Source organism: Acartia tonsa, chromosome 5 (assembly GCF_053477335.1).
Source record: "Acartia tonsa isolate MP-2025a chromosome 5, ASM5347733v1, whole genome shotgun sequence".
NCBI classification, from domain to species: Eukaryota; Metazoa; Arthropoda; class Copepoda; order Calanoida; family Acartiidae; genus Acartia; species Acartia tonsa.
This window is the reverse complement of record NC_137264.1, coordinates 8692480-8716782: the sequence shown is the minus strand read 5'-3', so window position 1 is coordinate 8716782 and position 24303 is coordinate 8692480. Positions and strand designations below refer to the sequence as shown.

General features: G+C 34.1%; 2 protein-coding genes across 11 annotated transcripts; both read right to left on the bottom strand.

The window, feature by feature from the left end:
- Positions 1-33: 33 nt before the first annotated feature.
- On the bottom strand, positions 34-15527 carry Bap55 (Brahma associated protein 55kD). 10 transcript variants are annotated; one of them, XR_013879453.1, is made up of 14 exons: positions 14931-15527; positions 13962-14548; positions 13301-13404; positions 11322-11449; positions 10591-10854; positions 10147-10221; positions 9724-9816; positions 9234-9302; positions 8039-8171; positions 4668-4752; positions 4040-4186; positions 1340-1505; positions 840-865; positions 34-714 (listed from the first exon to the last, which is right to left on the bottom strand). XR_013879453.1 is itself a non-coding variant. In XM_080160130.1 (13 exons), the coding sequence occupies exons 2-12, from the start codon at positions 14138-14140 to the stop codon at positions 1385-1387; spliced, it is 1398 nt and encodes a 465-aa protein (XP_080016256.1). In that variant the 5' UTR covers positions 14141-14548; positions 14931-15527; the 3' UTR covers positions 34-865; positions 1340-1384. The 10 variants fall into 10 exon arrangements, 2 of the variants coding, with proteins under 2 accessions (XP_080016256.1, XP_080016258.1); XR_013879454.1 differs by having other exon boundaries at positions 840-862; XM_080160130.1 differs by having other exon boundaries at positions 34-865.
- On the bottom strand, positions 14615-24243 carry LOC145318687 (serine/threonine-protein phosphatase 2A catalytic subunit beta isoform). The gene is made up of 11 exons (XM_080160133.1): positions 23688-24243; positions 21121-21177; positions 20372-20502; positions 19636-19741; positions 18999-19109; positions 18522-18589; positions 17920-17978; positions 17104-17206; positions 16252-16351; positions 15527-16055; positions 14615-14728 (listed from the first exon to the last, which is right to left on the bottom strand). Exons 1-10 carry the CDS (start codon positions 23811-23813, stop codon positions 15942-15944), a joined length of 975 nt encoding a protein of 324 aa, XP_080016259.1. The 5' UTR covers positions 23814-24243; the 3' UTR covers positions 14615-14728; positions 15527-15941.
- Positions 24244-24303: the final 60 nt, after the last annotated feature.

Below are 24303 nucleotides of genomic sequence, written 5' to 3'. Positions count from 1 at the left end.
TACTGTTAAAAGGACAACATCGAACACAGAAAGCAGTTTTAAATATTTATTTATGTTTACTTACATTATACATAGCACAGAATATACAAAATGATACAATATTATAATATTTTTACAATAAGAAATGCGGTTCTAAAAAATGTTCTAATATTAAGAGTAAAAGTCATTAAAATACTTAGATTCTAAAAGTGATTATGTAAAAAAATAAAATTAGGTACATCAAATATTGTACGGATTATCTCCCCCCATTTTTACCCACTTCCCCTTGGTTATAACCAAAACCGTATCCCTAAAAATTAACAAAGGGGGAGGTAAATGTGCTAACATTCCGTAAAGGTGTGAGTTTTAAGGCTTAAAACAGTAGTAAAACAATAAAATTTATGTTAACTTTAAAGAAAAAATTATTCTTATTTATAAGGAATACACTACACATGTTTAGTGAATATTATCGTTCTACTACTGTTTTTAAGCATTAAAACTCACACCTTTACGGAATTTTAGCACAACCTACTCCTCCCCATTTTACACCAACAAATATTTTACTCAAAATACATATGAAAATCCTATTAATATGGAGAAATCATGCTCATCAATAAAGTTTTATGTTATTTTATAACATAAAATGAGATTGCAATAATAAGTTAAGCAAGAACATAGAAATAGTACAAAACAATATAATGGTATAAAAATACAAACAGGTAACTCTAGTCCAATTTTTTGAAGATATAAAATTAGCAAATTAAATAAAATAAATTAAGAAATGATTCGCTTTTAAAAAAAGTACCTATTGAAGTGATGAAAATCTTTGGCTGTTAATCTTAAAAATGCTTAATTATTATCTTCAAATTAAAAGCAGTAATTTCTACTTTTCATAGAAGGAATAGAAAGGCATTTGGAATGAAATCAAAACGACAAAAAAAAGATTTAAATATCTTGAATGGTTGTACAAACATCTCGACCAATAATTTTGGTCTATGTGAAGAACAAGGGGGAGGTAGGTTTTGCTAAATTTCCGTAAAGGTGTGAGTTTTAAGGCTTAGTACAGTAGTAGAAATTCACTAAATATAAAATTATTGTAAATGGTTCTATTCAATAGGTAAGGAATACACATATTTAGTGAATATAATCGTTCTACTACTCACACCTTTACGGAATTTTAGCACAACCCACTTCCCCCTTTTATGAATCATATTTGGCCGCGTATATCAATCAAAAGTCGTATGTCTTATCCCTTTAGATCCCTAATAAGATCTTCTATAAGTATATCATTTCTCATAAAACATAATCTTCCCCTTAAGGTGACAATTTCATTGTTTTGATTATCAATCAAATGCCCCACCTATTCATTCCCAACATTGCATGAGTGACAAGGTGAGCATTTTATTTACGGGCACTTGCGGTCCACCTGTTGTTTGCCCGACTCCTCGTACTCCTGCTTAGAGATCCACATCTGCTGGAAGCTGCCCAGAGAGGCCAGGATGGAGCCTCCGATCCAGGATCCATACCTGCACACAATATATAAGGTTATAACAGATATCCGTTTCTCGTCAATTAAATAATCACTCGGACGAATCTGATGTCCATGAAACTGTAACGTCAAATTAAGAAAGACAATCTTTCCTTTTCTGTACAAAGACCCGTCGTTTAAGTAAAATCCTATATACAACAAATTCTTTGATTGCACGACATTTGTCTGAAAGTTGAGTCTGCACTTGGGCTAAGACATTCCATCCACTTTAACTATTATTGTCGTACAACTGACATATCAGCAGTAGGAACATACATACAATTTAAATTGATAATCATTAACTTCAATACCTGTAGGCTACAAAAGGCAAAATTTTAATTTGAGTTATGGGAGGTTTATGAATTTATTTCATATCATTTAATGTCTTTTCCATTAATTTATGCATGAAAGCTATATTTTGGTTTCAAACACATCCTACAAATTTGAAACAATGCCCTTATAAAGGATACTAGCGGCTTCGCCCCTAGCCTCTAGGGGCTTTACCCCGTGAGGTAGTTTTTAAAACCTACTCTTCCCCCCAATTTTTTTTGAGGGGGGGAAATTTCATTTTTTGGAGGGGTTGGGGGTGTCCCATCCCCCAAGAAAATAGCTTAATACCACCACAGGACCAATAGGTATATACCCTGAAGAGTAAAATCCGATCGGTTCAGTGGTTACCGAGATCTTAAGCTTCAGACGGACGGACGGACAGACATCAAGCTACTTTGTATTATAGATAGAATATATGACAGGGGTGTATATTCTGCACAAGATTTATTTTTTTTCCCCGGCTACAAATTTTTTTATTTCCCCCCCCCCCCCCCTATTTTTTTCTCACCAAGTAGGGGGAAAAATGGAAAAATATTTAAAGAACTCTATATTTTATTTATTTTATCCCTCCTACCACACATTTTTTTAGTTTTTTTTCACCAAGGAGGGGGGGAAAATGGAAAAAATGTTTTCAGTTTTCTTAATTTTTACATATTTTTTCCATCCAACCACTTATTTTTTATTCCCCCCCCCCCCCCCTGAGCCGTGGATCCCATGTAGAATATACACCCATGATATATGAATATTGTTTTATCGTCAATTTAGATTGCTAATATAGTCACATATAGGTCAAAACGTTCATGGTCATTAGGGTGTGGGCTGGGCTAGAGTCAATAAGGGAAGGGTGATAGTGGCTATTGTTATATTAGCCAGCTGGGAGAAACAATTTATTGGGGTATGCGCAAATCTCTCACAATATCCATGTATTTTATATCCATTCTTCTAAAAATAATTTTGCTAATAAATGCGTATTTTAAGTCTAATTAACACAATCTTTTGATCGTAATAAAATTGCTTATGGAACCTTAAAATTGGAATAATTCTAAAATTCATTTAGTTTAGAAACAACTTTAGATTACCACATTTAAAACTCATAAAACTATTTTGATTAACTAACAGCTGCGCCTTTTTACTAGGGGAGGGGGGAGGCTCATTTTATTACGGTCCTAAGACAAACGCAGGAGTGACAAACATCGAAAGGGACACTTAACCCTACCTAACCTATTTTAAACCATCTTATTGGTTCTTAAATACCTAACCCCTGCGGGTAGCTTATTTGTCCTGGAACCCTTATAACTAGGCTACTGGTTGCGCTCCTAGCCTCAAAGAGCTGTGTATTGGATAGGAAAGTGTGCAAAAAAACTCCAAGACTTTTGCTTTAAACTTGAATAGCCTAAAATTATCCCTGAACTATGGAGAACTAGAATAGCAAGATCTAAACATCATTGATATTTTTTTCCAAAAATTGTTGTATCTTTACAACTCTAATAAAATAAAAAAGCAGATATTTTAAGAAAAATTTCCACTACATTTTTTATTTTAAAATTTAGTTTGTACTTATTTGAAATATTTACTAACATGCAATATCATTTATTTCATTTAGACAAAGTTTTAAATTAAAAGTTAAAATGTGTAAAATTGGGTTATATACCAGAGGCATGTAGATTTTAAATTTTTCAGACAGCTATAAAAGGGGAGGCACGATATGACGAAATTTCGTAAAATCAAGTATATAGTACTTCTAGGAACATTCTAGAAAGATATAAATTCACATTATATACATATGGTTTCCTATTAACTGGTTTAAAAAAATTGAAATTAAGCTGTTTACTGAAGCTATAGGATTATGAATTTTTTAGCAGTCTAGAATGTTTCTAATTATGCTGAAAACACTTGGTCTTCATTGTCCTTATTAACACCAGCAAAGATTCTTTAAAAGAACTAGAACCAAAAGAAAATATATATGGTTAAAAAATGTGAAGCTACCGCTTGGCCCATCTAATGTAAGGATAATAGGGGAGATTATTCTGGTATTTTAGGTAGGAGACATTAATTTTAGCTCAAAAATTTCCATAAAATCTTGATTAGTTGGTTTAAACTAGCAGTATCAACTTTTCAACCATCAATATTAATGTATAGAAGGGAAAATTTTGAAGATTTAAATAAATTTATCGTCTTTTGTCTTATCCCCTAAGATTTTACCTTCTTTCTTGAGGACCATTGGCCGAGGTGAGCTTGAACCTCATGGTGCTGGGGGTCTTAATTGACAGATCCCTGTTTAATCTGTCGTTGTATCCTTGGGTCAGCGTGTTGCCACCTGTCACCACAACGTTGCCATACAGGGCAGGTCTAAAATAAATAATAATAATAAAGTTTGTCTTAATTCTTGTCAAAATATTAAAATGTTCTAAATTCTAAAGACAAAATTTTTGAGGGATTATCTATTATGATGAAAATGTTACTAGTACCCAAATTCTATGAAGACGTTCTAGGGTTGGGAATCAGCCAAATTTTCGGGTCGAAATAGGATTCTTACAAAAGTCCAAAGCTTCTCTCCTGTTTTGGATAAGGTTTTCTTATTCGTGGCTAAACAACTTTGGAGACTTTTTAAATGGATGATTCATTAAGTTAAGTGTCTAAACGTTTCAATCAATATTAGTAATTAGGGTTGGGCCGGATATCCGGCCGTTTTCAGTATCCGGCCCAACCCTAATAGTAAACTAAAGTAGAGGGAATTTTGTGTATCATTATTGGGGATGAATTATCGGCTATTGTCTATTCCCTTTAGATCCCTGCTAGCAACGCTATTACAATAATAAATATAGCTAACCTGAGATCAACATCGCACATGCCCACACTTGTTGTGACAATATGGGCTGCGCCCATCATCGTGTTTCCACCAGGTACCCGCAAACCTGCAAAGATTTACACAATTTAGAAAGAGGGTCATTTTTTTCGCGTATTTGCCGTAGAGTTGTGTTAGCTGTAGGTAGTCTTTTTCGCTTATAAGTCAAACTGTTCTTATTCTTAATTATGCCATCGCATATTATATAAATTAGGTCAAAATTAGGAACAGTTTGACTTAATCTACGATTTTCCTCAGAGTGCCTAGACAGACGAGCACAGAATAATAGGAGTGTTATGGGTTTAATTTAACGGTTAGTTAGGTAATATATTGGGGACAGGGTAATCCCGCAGGGGTAAGGCACATGAATAAATTAAACCCCCAATTTTCAATTGGTTGAAACAAGGGGGTAGACGGTTCTGTGCTCGCTAGGGACGTTGAGAGAAAGCATCAAAAACCTAAAGTAATACAGGGGTGTATTGTACATTCTGCACAAATTAATTTTTTCCCCTGCTACAAATTTTTATATTTTTTACCTCCTTAGTTTGTAAGAGGAGGTAAATGGAAAAATATTTAAGAACTCTAAATTTATTGATTTTATCCCCTCTCCCACATATTTTTTTTTAGTTTTTTCACCAATGCAATGGGGGGAAAATGAAAAAAAAAATTTCAGTTCTCTTAATTTTTTACATTTTCCCCCCATCCAGATATTTTTTCTTATTTTGCCCCCCCCTCCCTTTAGCAGGATCAATTTTGCATAATATACAGCATACACCCCTGGAGTATTAGGAAATTAAAATGTAAATTATACTGGTACCAAACATGTTCTCTTATACTTAAGCCTAAATCGTTTGGGTACTCTTATTAAACCTTAATTGGTTGGTTCAGTGTCCAAACTTTTCAACAAATACTTTGTTGATCACTATTGGGGATGTACATCAAAATATCGATACAACTATTAGTACTTTACACAAGCAAAAGAGTACATTTGTTTATATAATGTTTATATTAAATCTTCCAAATCATTCACAAAGAGTAATTTTTCTTTGGAATAATACACGGCAACGTTGTTGAAAAGAGACTAATTAAGGGAAAACGCACAGCTCAATTGAATAGTAGGAATATATTTCGATAAGTCACATCTTATCATAGTCAACCTACATAAAATTAACCATATTTCATATATTTAAATTAAAAAAGATACCTACATCATTTTTTTTTAAGTAAGTAATTTTTCTTTAATACTATAATAATGGAAAATTCCACCCTATGATGTATTGCTCTTTTTATATTATTTATAGATTTATATTTTATTGAAACTAAGTACAGAGATTTAAGTGTGAATACAAAATTACCAACTTATAAATAGCGAAGGTAGTGAACAACAAACATTCGACTGTCCATCTTTGTTTAAATGTAATTAAAAAGTACAGAAACGATGAAGGCACCTTTACATTTAGTAACAGTTAGCTCTTTTCGTTGATATAATCAAGTTAGAATTGTCCTAACGATTTCAAACGATTCCTATTACGACAAGGGACAATGCGAAGCATCAGGTCCTAAAATTATAAGTATGTCCTTAAACAGTATATTATATATAAGTAGTTTTGAAACAACTTTACTTACAATTTTTATTTAGGGATATATTTATATTCTGCTATTTCAGTTCTAACACTGCACACGCGTTAATGTTTATTTGTCCCAGCGTTTCAGAGCTTCGCTTTTATGGATGTTGTCATCCTTGTTTCAATTTGAATCGTAACTGTAGTAAATCAAAAACTTTATTACTTTATCAACTCTTTATTTGCTATGAATTGATTTCACTGTTTTGTGGAACTACTTCTAGTCGTCTGTCGAATGGTATACAAATTTGCTCTCTTTAAAATTATATATTTTTATGTTCATTGAAAGAAACAACCGTGAAATTTTAGAAAATTTATATTTAAGAAAGTTAATTAAATATACGTATTGCCTATAAAACTACAGAACCTGTAAGGCATTGGAAAACCCTAAACCCCATTCAGACTTAAGCTATTGACAATACAGTCCGCGTATGTTTCTAATATCGGCGGTAGTAAAGTCTAAATATTTTTACAATCGCCTACGAATAGGGCAGAAAGATAGCAAACCTTTAGTAAATGTAAAATCAAATTACATTGAAATAGAAAAGATGAAAAAATCTTTAACCATTTCGTAGCTTTAGAGAAACGCCAATACCCTCCTTTTTGTACTTAGAGTGTACTTTTTAAATATACTGCAAATTTTCAGCCTTGGTATATACATGAACTAGTGGCTGCGCCTCTAACATCTAGGATCTCTGTGAGGACAGAAAAATGTGCTAGAACCATCCTAAGACTTAAATAAAAAAAAGTCTAAAACTATCACGGAACCTACGAGTGTGAAGCTACCCTGAAAAGGAGAACTCAATTGGTTCAGTAGGTATCGATTTCTTAAGCTACAGACAAAAAACTTACTTCTTTATATATTATTATATATAAAGAATAACAATTACAATTAAACGGTATAATTATCATTGGATTCTTATTCTTAACATCAAATTTTTCAATCCTCTCATATCATTCCAGAATTTCTACGGTTAAGAGGTTGATTCGACGTTATTTACTTCAAAAATCATCCGACGGACAAATCAATATTTTTAGAGAAACTTTTTATGTAAGTAACTTGTACTCTTATTTCTTCATTACAAAATCAAATTATTTTTTAGGAGAAAATTAATTTAAAGAAAATATTGACAGTAAAGAGGTGGATTCTTAAAAAAATTGGCCCCATTAATCGCTTAGTGGGGAAAAATTGTTTTCGTGAAAAATCCACCAAAATCACATTAAAAATCTACAAAAATAAAACAAAATCATAGAAGGGTTATTAACATAGGTAAGATTTTTAAAAAAATTTGTAGTTTTTTTTATGTTATTTCGGAGGATTTTTCACGAAAATAATTTTGCCCCACTAAGCGATTAGTGGGGCAAATTTTTTTTAAGAATCCACCTCAGATGTAATAAATATGCATTTTAACTTTTGAAGAAACCATAAAAGTTTATATCTAACATAGAGATATCTATTTTTGCTAAAGCTTAGTAGGTAAATCAGGAAGGAAGGAAACAATGAGCTGTTTATTACACTAGTCCCACAAGTTTCATAATAACGTTTTCTTATTCGTTGACTTTACAGCTTTGGGGACTTTTGATTGGTTGGTTCATTAAGTTGAGTGTCCAAACGTTTCAACTACTAATTGTAATCTACAGATCATCACGGAGGGTGTTGTACTCCAATTTATCATCCATTGTCTTATCCCTTTAGATCCCTGAATCTACGAGCATTACAATCGATTTGTTTACCTGAAGGATCAAACAAAGCCTCTGGAATTTTGAACCTCTCCACTCCGAACTCATCGTTATACCCGTTGGCAAACTCGTAAGCCACGTGGGGAATAGAACTCACTGCCTCCTCGTTATATTGCGTGTCATGCACCTACAAAGAAGCGATCATTTGAATGGGTTAAAATAGAACACCGGCCATGCATTCTCAAATCAGGGTTAGGCAGGGGACATTGGAATGTAAAATATACTGGCCCCTTATAATATACGTTCCCTTATACGTTAGCCTAAAAGCATTGGGTACTTTTTATTAGAACTTGATCGGTTGGTTTAAACTAGAAGTGTGAAAAATTTATAAGCGATAGGTAATATTTTCTACTTAGTTGGCCTAACAACTTAGTGTAATTAACAGTGTTCCGGAGCCGGGAGCAGCAACATTTTTGGTGGATCCGGAGCCGGATCTGGAGCCGTATTTTTCGTTAAAAACGGCTCCGGCTCCGGATTAGCTAAAAATGATTTTTTAAAGTAATATTATAATTTGGCAACGGTCTATTTCCATATAATAAACTGGAAAACTATTGTTACTTAACAAATAGACACACATCCTTCTACTTTTATATAGCTTTAATCAAATAAAAGCAAAATATTTTATATTATTTATTTTATTTTATCAAATTCAATAATGAAAAAAATTTATATATTAATTTTAAGGTAGGAGCCGGAGCCGCATCAAAATCAGGGTTTCGGATCCGCATTGATTGTATGCAGATCCGGATCCTCAAAATTTGGTCAGTGCGGATCCGGATCCTTGACAATAAAAATAAAATCACCAAATTTATTTTTAAAAAATTTATTCTTTAATTCGAAGTCAAAAATACTTTTAATTTTCAAGTCTGAACCTAAACCTTAAAGATTGGCTCTCATCAAGAGAATGTCTGAGATTTTATATATATTTAGGTAGATTTTTCCATTTTTTCCGCATTTTTTGAGTCCAAGGATCCTTGCGGATCCGGATCCGAAACCCTGATCAAAATTATACGGCTTCGACACCCTGGTACTTAAAATAAATTTTAATTGGTTTGTTCATTAAGATGAGTGTCCAAACGTTGCATCCACTTTTTGTAATCCATGAAAGGGGCAATTTTGAGTATCATCATTGAGAATGTACAATAATTTATAGGCCATTGTCTTATCCCTTTAGATCCCTGATATATACCTGTAATACTGAATGTTGGAAATCTCTGACCACCTCTCTGCATTGGTATTCGTGCCAAGATTTGGTTACCTACAGCACAAATAGTGATTGGTTGGTTCACAAACTTTTATACAAATAATTCTAATAAATAAAAGGAGTTATTTTGTTTATCATTAGAGTAATCCGAAACAGAATTTTTTTTAAGTAGATTTGAAAGTTTAAAGGCTTCATTTCTTGGAATAAAACGATGAAACTTTGTTTTGGTAAGGAGAAGTGGGTAAAAAGGTACCCAAAGTTTTTAAAGCTGCGTTATCTTATTCGTTGCACAAAAAACTCTCAGAAAGAATTTCTATTGTTTGGATAAAAAATATTAGTATCAAAACTTCTAAACTAATATTAATCTACGGAAGGGTTAATTTTGTTTATCACCAATGGGTATATACAAATATCCAATGGGTATATACAAATATTTTATGTCCATTGCCTTGTCCCTGCGAATTATTGTATTTACCTCAGGTAGGTTGGGTTTCTTATCCCACTTGGCGGGTTCACCCTCCCCAGTCTCTTTCTTACCAGCGATCATGTAGGGAGGAATAATATCAATCTAAAAATACAAGTTTTTATTAAGTTTTGTTGTCAGTATGGTGATGGTTTCGACTCTCGCAACCTAAATGAAGGCGATCAATAGGGAAAGTGAGAGATTACCCTGAACCCCAAAGTTTTTAACCTCGTTATCTATTTCATTGCCTCAAAAACTTATGGCACTTTTTCTTAATTTTATTGGTTTGTTCTGAAAGAACAGATTTCTAACTTTTCAACCAGCAATTTAAATCTACAGAAGGAAGGCTTTATTTACAATCATTTGGGATATATAGTAATTTATCTTCTATTGTCTTATCCCATATGATTCCTTATACTAGTATATCTTTTTTACCTTTTGGTCTTGTAGAAAGTTTTGGCATTGAGTGGTGAGGAAGTCGGCTCCAAGGGGGGCTTTTACAATAGCATGCTGAAAATAAGAATAGTTATTTCCCGCTTTGTACAAAATTGAAAAAAGATGAAAAAAAATTTCTAAGAGGATAACGCCGGGAAATCTAATCGTTTGAGGAATCCTCATTTGAAAAATTATGTCAATAAGACAACTAATCAAAGTGAGAAATTGTTAAAAAATTGCTTCAAAAGAACAAAAAGACTTAAACTTAAATTCTAGAGTTGTTACGCTTTTTTTACCTTGCACATAACTGTTACAGGAATCATTATGCAAAGTCTGAATCGATAAGACATTGCTAAGATGTCTAAAGTAACGATCAGAGCTAACCGTTACAGATAGATGAAAGGGCGGACCATAAATGTAGAAGAGTTTCGCTATTTATTATACCTGTAAAACATATCCATCATGCACAGGAATCGCCGAAGTGTGAGTAGCACCGGAATCAACCACCAACGCCGTAGACTTTCCGTTGGCAAATGCCGCCAAAACGGCGTTTTTCACCAGGAAAAAGGCGGGGACGTTGTACTTTTCAAACATTATTTCAGTGATCTTTTCACGCTTGTCCTTTTTGTTCCATGGGCATTCAGAGAAGAGAACTGGGTGCAATTCTGATTCAGATTGGATTAGCTTCTTGTACGAATAGTCCAGCACCTACAAAAAAAAACATTTTACAAGTTGCTAGTATAAAAGGAATTTCTTGCAGACGAAAATTTTGTTTGTATTAAGTCACATGATATGATTCAATCCCATAATACGAGCAAAATTATAGAATAGGATTTAATTGTAAATGCATTGCATACTATTCCATAAGAAAAAGGGGAATAGTAGCTTTCGCAATATTCCGTAAAATTGTGAGCAAGCTTCCAGTCAAAAGCGCTCATTAAGTCTAACTGTTCTTAATGTTGACCAAACGCATAATATAATTAAAAACATATGAACAAACAGCTTGACCTAATAAGCGTATTTGACTGGAATCTTACTCACAACTTAACAGAATTTTGCGAAAGCTACTATTCCCTTATTTCATAACTAAGTATATCAACTTTCTGGCCAATAATGTGGTCTTATTGTTCCTAAACAGTGTTACTTATGGTCAAAAGGAGTTCTTTCATTGTTACCTTTTCAAATACGTCCCAATTATCGATCATGCCATCCTTCATATACGTTTCGACCTCCATATCTTTCTTTGGAAAGTTCAGTGATACAGTATCAATATGATATTTCTTCTTCAGTTTAGCATCAGCTCCTAGAATTGAGTAGTTTTTAGTAGTTTAATCAAATACTAGGGTATGTATGTCTGAGTTAGCTTTCAAATGGAAATTACACAACACATTGCTTTACTGACACAAAATCTATCAACAATTTTACTAAACTTTAGGGAACCTCTTAAGTTTTCATTTTTTGTATCTCAACAATTTCATCTTTCTGTCTTTCTAGTCTTTATGGCATTAGGATCTATAGGACTAGTTCCAACCCAGGCATTTATCTATCTATACCTGTGTCAATGACATCAGGATCAGCTGATTCAGTATTATCAGCAGGACTAGTTCCAACCCAGGCATCTATCTATACATACCTGTGTCTATGGCATTAGGATCAGCTGATTCAGTATTATCAGCAGGACTAGTTCCAACCCAGGCATCTTCTATCTATCTATATATACCTGTGTCCATGGCATTAGGATCAGCTGATTCAGTATTATCAGGACTAGTTCCAACCCAAGCATATTCTATCTATCTATATATACCTGTGTCCATGGCATTAGGATCAGCTGATTCAGTATTATCAGGACTAGTTCCAACCCAGGCATCTTCTATCTATCTATATATACCTGTGTCCATGGCATTAGGATCAGCTGATTCAGTATTATCAGGACTAGTTCCAACCCAGGCATCTTCTATCTATCTATATATACCTGTGTCCATGGCATTAGGATCAGCTGATTCAGTATTATCAGGACTAGTTCCAACCCAAGCATATTCTATCTATCTATATATACCTGTGTCCATGGCATTAGGATCAGCTGATTCAGTATTATCAGCAGGACTAGTTCCAACCCAGGCATCTTCTATCTATCTATATATACCTGTGTCCATGGCATTAGGATCAGCTGATTCAGTATTATCAGGACTAGTTCCAACCCAGGCATCTTCTATCTATCTATATATACCTGTGTCCATGGCATTAGGATCAGCTGATTCAGTATTATCAGGACTAGTTCCAACCCAGGCATCTTCTATCTATCTATACATACCTGTGTCCATGGCATTAGGATCAGCTGATTAAGTATTATCAGGACTAGTTCCAACCCAGGCATCTTCTATCTATCTATATATACCTGTGTCCATGGCATTAGGATCAGCTGATTCAGTATTATCAGGACTAGTTCCAACCCAGGCATCTTCTATCTATCTATATATACCTGTGTCCATGGCATTAGGATCAGCTGATTCAGTATTATCAGGACTAGTTCCAACCCAAGCATATTCTATCTATCTATATATACCTGTGTCCATGGCATTAGGATCAGCTGATTCAGTATTATCAGCAGGACTAGTTCCAACCCAGGCATCTTCTATCTATCTATATATACCTGTGTCCATGGCATTAGGATCAGCTGATTCAGTATTATCAGGACTAGTTCCAACCCAGGCATCTTCTATCTATCTATATATACCTGTGTCCATGGCATTAGGATCAGCTGATTCAGTATTATCAGGACTAGTTCCAACCCAGGCATCTTCTATCTATCTATACATACCTGTGTCCATGGCATTAGGATCAGCTGATTAAGTATTATCAGGACTAGTTCCAACCCAGGCATCTTCTATCTATCTATATATACCTGTGTCCATGGCATTAGGATCAGCTGATTCAGTATTATCAGGACTAGTTCCAACCCAGGCATCTTCTATCTATCTATACATACCTGTGTCCATGGCATTAGGATCAGCTGATTCAGTATTATCAGGACTAGTTCCAACCCAGGCATCTTCTATCTATCTATATATACCTGTGTCCATGGCATTAGGATCAGCTGATTCAGTATTATCAGGACTGGTTCCAACCCAGGCATCTTCTATCTATCTATACATACCTGTGTCCATGGCATTAGGATCAGCTGATTCAGTATTATCAGGACTGGTTCCAACCCAGGCAGGAATTTCAGACTTGGGGAAATCTTCGCCAGCATAACCAACCCTGGAAAATATTTTGTGTAAACAAAGTTTTCCCGTCTTGTTAAACATAAGTCTGGGGAAAATATAGCAAGTTATATTGTTTATTAACATCAACAATATAATGGCTTAAATAATGGATATCTAGAGACGGTCAGTTAAGTTTTATCCTCAAGTTATGGGATAGGGGATACAATTATGGGCTAGGTCTAGTCACTTTTATTCTGGGACTATATTTGTATTAGAATAAGCAATAAAATAAATTGCTTTCATTTAATTGTGGTAAGTAGCAATTTCTCTTGGGAAGGTTAATGTACTTTTCACTATGTAGATGTAAACCTATTCTAGACCTACCTATATATAAGAAACCATAAATAATGTTTCAGCGGTAAGCAACAATCTTCACATCCTGTTACCTTTATGTGTTAACGAATTTGTAATTACGTGAGTCTAAACAAAGTATCTATACAAAAAAACAGGGGTGTATATTCTGCTCGAGATTTTTTTTTCTTTCTAAGCTGCAAAATATAGCCGGGGATTCAAATGCGGAATATACACCCCTGAAAATCCCTGTGATAATACCTGAGAGAGTAGTGTCCAGGATCAAACACCAGGGCTCCGACCTCATCACCTCCGTACACACCTCCAGACATTGTTGAGCAGCAGTTGGTACTTGCCTTCCCACTTGCACAAATCAGCAGTAGGTGCCAATATATATATCTGTAAACAGGTGTACAGTACACAATAACATTGTTCAACATGTACACAGATACTATTTCTACACACCCTAGAGTATAAGTAGGCAAAGTAGTAAGTACGACATTAGGGTGTCTCAAATTTAAACTTGCAAGATATTATATATGACAATTTATAGGGTGTATCAAAATGTTGCATAAGAACACATATTTGTGTTAGGGTGTTCTATATTTTTTTGTGATAAAAAAATTTGAGACACCCTAATTGATGTTGTATAATTACACTCACACCATCAAATAATACTTTTATTATAATTGTTCGAACATTTATATTTCAGTTTTTCATAAAGGTTTTGTAAGCATTGCTTTGTAGTTTTTTTTATTAATATGTAAAGTTATTTTTATGGTAGGTAATGAAAAAAATTAAAAGAAAATCAAATAAAAAGAATAGCAGTGATTATCTGATATGATTTACTTAAATATTTTTTTTAAAATCTTATTATTTCATTAGAACTTTAAGAGGCTAAGTTTGTTGTATCATTTTTATTATCAAAAGGTTGCTTAAGAATTTTTTAAATAAAAATTCTAATGAAATAATAGGTCTTTGGGAGTTAGTAATTTCACATTTATTATTTTTAAGTATTTTTTTGATTACTAGAAAATGACACGTAATAATTTCTATTAAGTTTTTTTTATTCTACAAAAAGATTTTACTATCCCTAAAGGGTTAAATTAGAACAGTAAAAATATGCTTAAAAATTTGTATCAGAAGATTAAATATTAAGAAAAAAAGATAAATAAAATCTACTAAAAGAATTTCATAATATACAAAAAAAAACATATAAGCTTAACTCACCCTAAGTTATTTGTTAAGCATTAAAAAGAAGACTTTTCTAAAAATTAATAATCAACACATATCCAAGTATTAATAAGTAATAATTTCAAATATAAAAAGAAAAGTTTTAGTAAACACGTAATAATTATAAACGATGATTAAAAATCTTGGAAAGGAAAACGTTGGGAGAACGGAATTATTGTAATAATTTCATATTTTTATTGATTTGGCCAAATAGTTTTTCACTGGTTACAATTTTATCAAGGATTGTTTTTCTATTTTGCGCTTATTAGGTATAAATTCTAATAATAAAACACGAATTTTTTATTGTATGTAGCTATAAAAATTATTATTTTGTACAACAGAAAAATTATTTAAAAGTAGATGAACAATCTTGTTACTAGGGTTGGGCCGGATATCCGGCCATTTTCAATATAAGGCCGGATACCGGATATTGAAACATTCCGGATACCAGATATCCGACTGATTTTTAATGCCGGATAACCGGTAATTTGCCAGATATCGAACAATGATTTCCGGCCGGAAGGGGATATCCGGCATTATAAATCAGCCAGATATCCGGTGTCTGGCCAAAAAAGTATCCAGCCCAACCCTACTTGTTACTATGAATATAAAAAAGGGTTAAAATTAAAAACTGATGTAACTGTAATGGTGGGTTTATTATCCTTATGGCTGGATGAAGTGGGATGATATACCAGAGTAGATTTACATCTTGGTGAGGGACATTATCTTAGGTCAGAGGTCAAAGGATACTCATAAGAGGTCAAGGTATGGTTTGCTGGTCGCCAAAGGTTAAAGGTTTGGAACAATGAAGGAACAATTTGCTGGATTTTTACTCATGCAATTTTATTGATTTTTTTTAAATATTATGCTCTACATAATAATTACAAAATTATCCTCTAAAATTGGCAGGGAAAATGAGGAATAAAAATGTGGCACTGGTTAAACCAAAGTATGAACAGTTTTATGGAGTGGGGAGGGGGCCAAATAAAAGGGGTGTGGTAGCATGGATTAGAGGAAGTAGTCTGGCGTCTGTCTGGTGACATGGGGCTCACCCCTGCGGGGCGCCGGGTCAAACTGAAGGAAGGAGTATTTCAATGTGTCGTCCAGCTCCATTATAGCCGCCTAAAAATAGATAGATAATAAAAATAGAAAGTCCGGAGGCTCAATCTCTTATTTGGACCAATAGTAATACTTTGTAGTCCATTGATATATAAGCTTTCTTTAATAATATTATTGTGAGGGTTATTTACTATATAGGACACTTGCTGTTATTAAAATACTTTGACATATAAATCTATCAACATACAAAGAACATCACCTGGTTTCCACATCTGTAACAGTAGTTGGGGGCAGAAAATATTGTTACAACATTCTTATCATGTGACCAGTTATATCCTTCCATTACCAGCTGATGAGCTCTAGATAGATAGATAGATATTAATTTAATACAGGCATACAAAGTAAAAGAATCGTTTTAAAAACACTTAATGTGAAAGAAATATATTTTGGCGCGAAGTAGGTACCCTTAATCTTATACTAAAGTATCAGGATTGTCTGTCGGTTAACCACTCAACCGATATGGTTCTCCTTTGCAGGGTTGCTTCTCATAGGTCCTTGGAAAGTTAATAAGGGGGGGGGGGGGAAGTTTTGACACATTTGCGTAAACAGGGAGTATAGGCTTTATCTTTGGACTGAGAGTATAGGTTATTAGGGATAAAATCATTCTTATATGAAGTCAACTTATGAAACAAAATATGCGTTTTTTTCTTCAAATATGTGAATAACATTCAAAAATATGCATATTTTGTTTCATAGGTTGACTTCTAACTCTTCAAAAAAAAAATTATTTTTTTAATTTTTACCTGTACAGAGAGGACCTGGAGGCCTGGAGCTCCGGAACCTGGAGGCCTATCCAAAAAATCTTAAAACTTGGGAAAATTCATCATATAAGAATGATTTTATCCCTAATAACCTATCCTCTCAGTCCAAAGATAAAGCCTATACTCCCTGTTTACGCAAATGTGTCAAAACTTCCCCCCCCCCCTTATTTTAGGGGAGGGTAGAACTACCCTCCCAAGAAAAATCAACCCTAAAAAAAAAGGCCTTAAGGGGCGTATCCGCTGCTAGTGTTGAATAAAGCTATGATCTGCTAACTGTAATTGTGACTAACCTGGAAACCAGAGTCAGACCATTAGAATGGTTGAAAGAGTCTGAAATATCCTGTCCAAATGTGTAGCCGGCACCACGGGGAGAAATGCCCCAGCCTCCTCTGTTATTAACATCATGTTCCAGAGTTTACGCGCAAAAAAACGAGCAATATAAAAATTCGTGCTTTGAAAAAGCATGTAAAAACTGTGCATTCGTAAAGCTCTTAAAATGAGAATTTTACTTTAGGGATTTTAAGGGATAAGACAATGCACGATAAATTGATTTACATGAGAAAATTATCCTTTCTAAAGATTATATTTATTAGGTAAAAAGCTTTTGCACTTCTAGTCTAGATCAAACCTACAAAATTCAATAATATGAAGTAACCAAAGGCTTTAAGCCAACGAATACGACATCAAGGTTTTAAAACTTTAGGTACCAGTGAAATTTAGACTCAAATGTCCTCTTCCTCCCAGATTACACTTTTGAGAATAGCAATCTTATTATACACCATTTTGACCATACATAAGTAGTATCTGTATGACATAGTAATAGGCAAAATACAAGTAGACAATTTTGGACTAAAACTCAGCCAGGGAGGGACATTGGGCTGTTTATTACACAACTAGTCCCCAAAGTTTTGTAATAATGGCTTAACAACCTTGGGGACTTTATTGTCATTGAAGGGGTAATTTTGGGTATCATCATTAGGAATGTACATAAAATAGGCAGTTGTCTTATCCCTTTATATTCCTGGTAATACTAGATTGCAGCTATTCTATACAAATATATGTATGACATTCTTCTAATGAGCGTAAATTTTGAGGAACATTCCTGTCATCTGGATCAGACCAGAGCAGGTCGCACATGGGACCCTCGTGGGGTACCTCTTGCAATCTAGATAGATAGATCAAATTAAAATAGATAGAAAGCGCTGCATTTTTAGTACTCAGGGGTGTATATTCTGTACAAGATTCATTTTTTTCCCGGCTGCATAATATTTTATTTTTCTCCCCTCTTAGTTTTTTTCCTATGAAGGGGTTAAAATGGAAAATGTTTTTAGTACTCTTTATTTTATTCACTTTTGTTACCCCTTCCACATATTTTTCTGGATTTTTACCCCAAAGGAGGGGAAATAATGTTTTCAATATTCTACCCCCCCCCCCCCCTCTTTAACAAGGGATCCCTTGCAGTATATACAGTATACACACCTTAAAACTACAATAAGCTAATAGAAGCCATTAGCCATATTTATTAGTTAAGGAAGTCGACAACTAAATTAATGTTTTAATCATAAACTAAAAAGAATTTTTCTTGTCAAACCTTAAAACACACAAAAAATTCTTCGCTACAATTTTTGACATCCATCTTATAAATCGCTTAATAAAAACACTTTTGTTCTTGTTAAGAGAATTCAACTGGAATGCAGATGAAGCTTACCTGTCAAGGGCACGAATGTGATCAAGACTGTCAATGCTGGGACTCAAGCCTCCGTGCAGACAGAAGATCTAAATAGACATATCAATGTCAAGATAAATATTATGGACATAAATGAAATTTTTAAAATATTTGACGAACAGTTAAAACAGTATTTTAGCGTATTTATTAGTTTTATAAAAAATGGACTTTTTTGCTTTTAATTTTGGTCTACATAATGGCCCGGGTAATTTTGTACATCATTGAGAATGTAATCCTTTAAAAAAAGTAACAGGATGTTTCGGGGAAGTGTGTATCTGTCTGTATTTACCGAAAGATCTTGCTAACCGCTGAACCGATATCGTTCTCCTTTACCATGTAGTTTCTCATGGGTTCTGGGAAGATTAATAACTATTTAGGGGGGAAGATACCATCACCCTCCCAAAAGATATTACCCCTAGAAAAAAATGCTTCACCCACAACACAACCAAAAAATTTTACCTGGCTATCGACCAAGGCTGTCAAAGGAAGATAGTCGAATAAATCTGTAAAATATTTCCAAACATTGGCGTTGCCATACTTTCTCAGACACTCGTCGTAAAAACCATACACCTAATAATAACAAAATATAGGTTTTATATACATATAAAACATAGGTTATTATTATATTTATAAAATGTGTTCGATAAATTGACTGGGTTCTCTAATAAAGAAAACTACAAAAGATTACGTTTAAAGATGATTAGTTAGCCTTAAAAATGTGAACACATACAAGTTTAAATCGATAGGACGATTCTAATATGCATACGAACGCTTATATTTAAAAAAGATTCGCATTAATGAGTGGGAAAAATTGGGGTAAGTGCCTTTCGAGCTAACAAACCTAACCTAAAAAACATAAAGGAACAAACAAAATATATTTCAAAATGAAATGGGGGTGGGGGAGGGTTTTATGGTCGACCAGGCACTTTGAGGCATACCATCAAAATAGTTAAAAACTATTGCAACTAATATTTGGGGGGCAAATCGAAAGGTCGTCAATTTTACTATATATGTTGCCCCCCAACGAAAGCTGAAATCCACGAATAGGTTTCGTGATTTTTTTCCCGAATTATTGGTATAAGCTGCATTTTTGTACCTGAGTGATCTGCCTTGACTCGTGGTTGCCGCGAAGGATGGTGATCCGGTTGGCATAACGGACCTTCAGGGTAACCAACAGGGTTACAGTCTCCACAGAGTAGTAACTAAAAAATATGATATTTAAATTGAACTTCATGAATATAGTTTCAGGGGTGTATTTATATTCTGCACAAGATTTATTTTTTCCCCTGCTGCAAAATATTTCATTTTTTCTCCCCCCAAGTTGAGGGGAAAATGGAAAATTTTTTCAGTAATCTTTATTTTTTCCCCCTCCCACATATTTTTCTTGTTTGTTCTTCCCTTTAGCAGATTATCCTATGCAGAATATTATACACCCCTGTTTGTTTATAAAAATATCATACTCCAGATGACCAATTTGACACAATAACCAGTCAAACTTACAAAAGAATTCCTTGCAAACTAAGTTTTTAATTGTATATAGGGATGTACAATGAAATTCTATTTCCCTTTCGACAGACAATCTTAGATCAATTTTAATAAGCAAAGATTCCCCATAAGAAATTTAACTGTTTATAATAGACTTAAGTAGGAGAATTGAAAATAGCTGCATTATTGTACCAAAATGTGTTGTACTCTTTCTAACCAAAAACAAGGTCAGAATGTAACTTCCTTATCGGTAAAAAGCACAGCAACAAAAAACTAAAATTTCATCTTAACAAGCGGAAACCACAGATAACACAAGTAGTGCCCGAAAAATGGAAACAAGAACTTACCCACGATCGACATAGTCGCCCATGAACAAGTAGTTGGTGTCGGGTGACTTGCCGCCGATCTTGAACAGCTCCATCAGGTCGTGGAACTGGCCGTGAACGTCACCGCACACGGTCACCGGGCATTTGACCGCCTAAATGATAAGGTTGTTTTTTATATGACAACATGTATAAACTGTAACTTATCCCTACCGAGAATTAATGTTGTAGAAAAATAAAAAAAATAAGTGAGATCAATATTGAAGGAGGGGACATTGGGCTGTTTATTGCAGTAGTCCCCAAAGTTTTGCAATGACGTTTTCTTATTCGTCGTTTTAAGAACTTTGGGGACGTTTCATTGAATTTTGATTTGGTTTATTATGTATCCAAACGTTTCAACCACTAACTGTAATCTACACATGGTGTAACTTTATGTTTCATTATTAGGGATGAACATCAATTTATCGGCATTGTCTTAGCACTTTAGTTTCCTGGAAATCATAAAATAGGAGAATATTTATTCTATCCCCTTCACTGTAAAAATATCCCTTACAATTAAAGCTTTGAAATTTTCTGTAAGATTTTAACAATCTTTATAAGATGGTTTAAAGCAACTGTCATTCACAATTTTTGCGTTCTAACCCTCTTTTTAGGCACAAGAACACATAACTTTACGAGTAAAACACCCCCTTTTCATGGCTTATGACCAACATACAATTATGAATCCACACTATAATGTAGCTAAGCAAATAATACAGATATTGAACACTGACCTGAACATTGCTCTCCTTCGACAAGATTTCCTTCGCCTTCTCACACAATACTTTCACCTAGGAAAAGTAGTTTCATAAATTTTCATGTTTTTAAAATTATACCTATTATAAAAGTTAATCTTTCTAGAAATTTTTCTATTTATCAATAATACAGAGCAGGGGATTTTTTCCCCCGGCTTTTTTGAAATTCATTGCAGTTCCAATTATTATGTCTTTTGGTGAAAAAACACTTGTGTTAAGAGGGGGGGGGGGGGGGGCGAAAGTGACACTTTTTGAAACCAAAACTAAAAGTCAAAGGAACTCAACTAAAAAAAGAGTTACAGGTCTGACATTTTGCATGGCAGTTGCTTTATAGGGGTACAATATGGAACTGTGAAGAAACGGCGTTGCAACCGCCGAAAACCGCCGAGAAAAGGCAAAACAAATTTCGGCGGGAAACGGCGGTTGCGCCGCCGTTTCTTCACAGTTCCATATTTTACCCCTATAATGCAACTGCAATGCAAAATCTCAGACCTGTAACTCTTTTTTTAGTTGAGTTCCTTTGTTGACTTTTAGTTTTGGTTTCAAAAAGTGTCACTTTCGCCCCCCCCCCCCCCCTTTTAACCATTCTGGACAAGTTTTATACCCAGTAATATAATAGGTCTTGAGTGGTAGAATCAGGAATTTTTGAACTTTTCTCAGGCAAGGAACGAGATATTTTGAAAATTTCAAAAATTCCTTATTCTACTCTTCAAGACCTATTCAGGAAGCGCCATGAAGCCATAGTTCTGATGCAATGATTTTTTGACCCCCATAAGGAGGGCGTCAAAATTTCAAAGTGAAATTACTGGGCATAATACTTGTCCAAAATGATTAAAATTTTTACACAAGTGTTTTTTCACCAAAAGGCATAATAATTGCAACTGCACTAGTTGAATTTAAAAAAAGCCGGGGGAAAAAAAATCCCCTAATACAGAGGGGTACATCTGCACAAAAAGGGGGGGGGGGGGGGGGCGGATGTGCCACTTTTTGAAACCAAAAGTAAAACGCGCATGATCTCAGCCCATAAAAGAGTTACAGCTCTAAAATTTGGCACAGCAGTTGCTTTTGTGGAGACCAATATGGAACTGTGAAGAAACGGCGGCGGAACTGCCGCTCCCGCCGAAAACCGCCGTTTTCCCGCCGAAATTTTTTTTGCCTTTTCTCGCCATAATAGACAATTTTCAATCATCTGAGATAAACTTTTTTTTCCATAAAAATTTCCCTTATATTTTCACTTGACACTTAAAAGATTTTACACTTTTAAATATTGACATGTTTGAAATATTACAAGTGTCACGTGAAAATATAAGGGAATTTTTTTATGAAAAAAAAAGTTTATCTCAGATGATTTAAAATTGTCTGTTATGGCGAGAAAATAAAAAAAATTTCGGCGGGAAAACGGCGGTTTTCGGCGGGAGCGGCGGTTCTGCCGCCGTTTCTTCACAGTTCCATATTGTTCTCAACAAAAGTAATTGCTGTGCCAAATTTTATAGCTGTAACTCTTTTATGGGCTGAGATCATGCGTGTTTTACTTTTGGTTTCAAAAAGTGGCACATCCGCCCCCCCCCCCCCCTTTTTCCTAGCTGCAAAAAAATGGGAAATTAATCGAGTAGAAACCCCCCCCCCCCACACACTTTTCCTATTAGGGTATTCCATGTAGAATATACACTCCTATAATAAATAATAAGAGTCTGTCTTTAAGTCTATCTATCTTCATGTCTTTCTATCCATCTTTTAATCTACAAATCTATCTATATTTGTCATTCTTTTTCTATCTATCCATCTATCTACATGATCTTGTCAGAGCTGTTAATACACCATAGACTGAGTATTAGTAATCTATCTGAATGTCTCGCATTCCATCTTTTTATCTACCAATCCTTCTGTATTTGTCAATTTTTCTAATTATCCATCTATCTACATGATTGCCAGAGAGCTGTTTATACACCATAGACTGAGTAATCTATCTGAATATCTCTCAGTCCATCTTTTTATCTACCAATCCTTCTGTATTTTTCATTTTTCTATCTATCCATCTATCTACATGATCTTCTGAGAGCTGTTTATACACCATAGACTGAGTATTAGTAATCTATCTGAATGTCTGACAGTCCATCTTTTTATCTACAAATCCATCTATGTATATTTGTCAATTTTTCAATCTATTCATCTATTTACATGTTTGCACTCCTTAAACCTGAGTAATCTATCTCTATGTCTGTCAGTCCATCTTTTCATCTACCAATCCCACTATGAATATTTGCCAATTTTTCAATCTATTCATCTATCTACATGATTGTCAGAGAGCTGTTAATACACCATAGACTGTGTATTAGTAATCTATCTGAATGTCTGTCAGACCATCTTTTCATATACCAATCCATCTGTGTATTTGTCAATTTTTCAATCTATTCATCTATTTACATGTTTGCACTCCTTAAACCTGAGTAATCTATCTCTATGTCTTTCTATCCATCTTTTAATCTACCAATCTATCTATATTTGTCAAATTTTCTATCTATCTATCTCATATTAGTTGTATATACCTGATTTTCCGAGAGCTGTTTGCACTCCATAAGCTGGGTAATCCATCCCTCCAACTCCTTCATTGACGATTTCTCGTCTGGGTTCATTTTGTCTGAAAGTTGCAAAAAAACTTGATTAGGTATCATTTTATGCAAAGAAAATATCACAATTAATTTACAATATTATTCTACCTATTTATGAAATAAAATCATAATGGAAAAATATAAAAAAAGATTCATTTTATAATATAAATATTACTACGGAAAATAGTATTTAAAAAACGGTTATTTTTATTATACTAATCCTCATAAAGCAAATTCGGTATTTTTTTAGAGAAATTTCTAATGATTCAATACTAATAAACCAGAATATCACAGCATTTGATAATAGTAAATACATACTACAGATAGCTTTAATTAATCTGTATGTAATTGCCCTATTCAAGTATATGTATGTACAAAAATACTGATAAACATAGCGCAATTATTGCAGGAAATTACGGGGGGGGGGGGGGTATGGAAAATATACGCCCCTAGTAAGACTTATCTAGTTAACATAGGTTCGAATTATTTACAACCAAAGGGGGGGGGGGGGGGGGGGCGAAAGTGACACTTTTTGAAACCAAAACTAAAAGTC

Coding starts and splice junctions, on each gene's coding strand:
- Bap55 (XM_080160130.1), bottom strand. CDS start 14,140: ATGTTGAACAATGTTATTGTGTACTGTACACCTGTTTACAGATATATA. Junction 10,222..10,590: donor ATGATGGATATGTTTTACAG/GTATAATAAATA, acceptor TCTTATTTTCAG/CATGCTATTGTAAAAGCCCC. Junction 8,172..9,233: donor TCCAACATTCAGTATTACAG/GTATATATCAGG, acceptor GCTTCTTTGTAG/GTGCATGACACGCAATATAA.
- LOC145318687 (XM_080160133.1), bottom strand. CDS start 23,813: ATGATACCTAATCAAGTTTTTTTGCAACTTTCAGACAAAATGAACCCA. Junction 19,110..19,635: donor AGTCAAGGCAGATCACTCAG/GTACAAAAATGC, acceptor TGTTATTATTAG/GTGTATGGTTTTTACGACGA. Junction 17,979..18,521: donor CACATTCGTGCCCTTGACAG/GTAAGCTTCATC, acceptor CTATCTATCTAG/ATTGCAAGAGGTACCCCACG.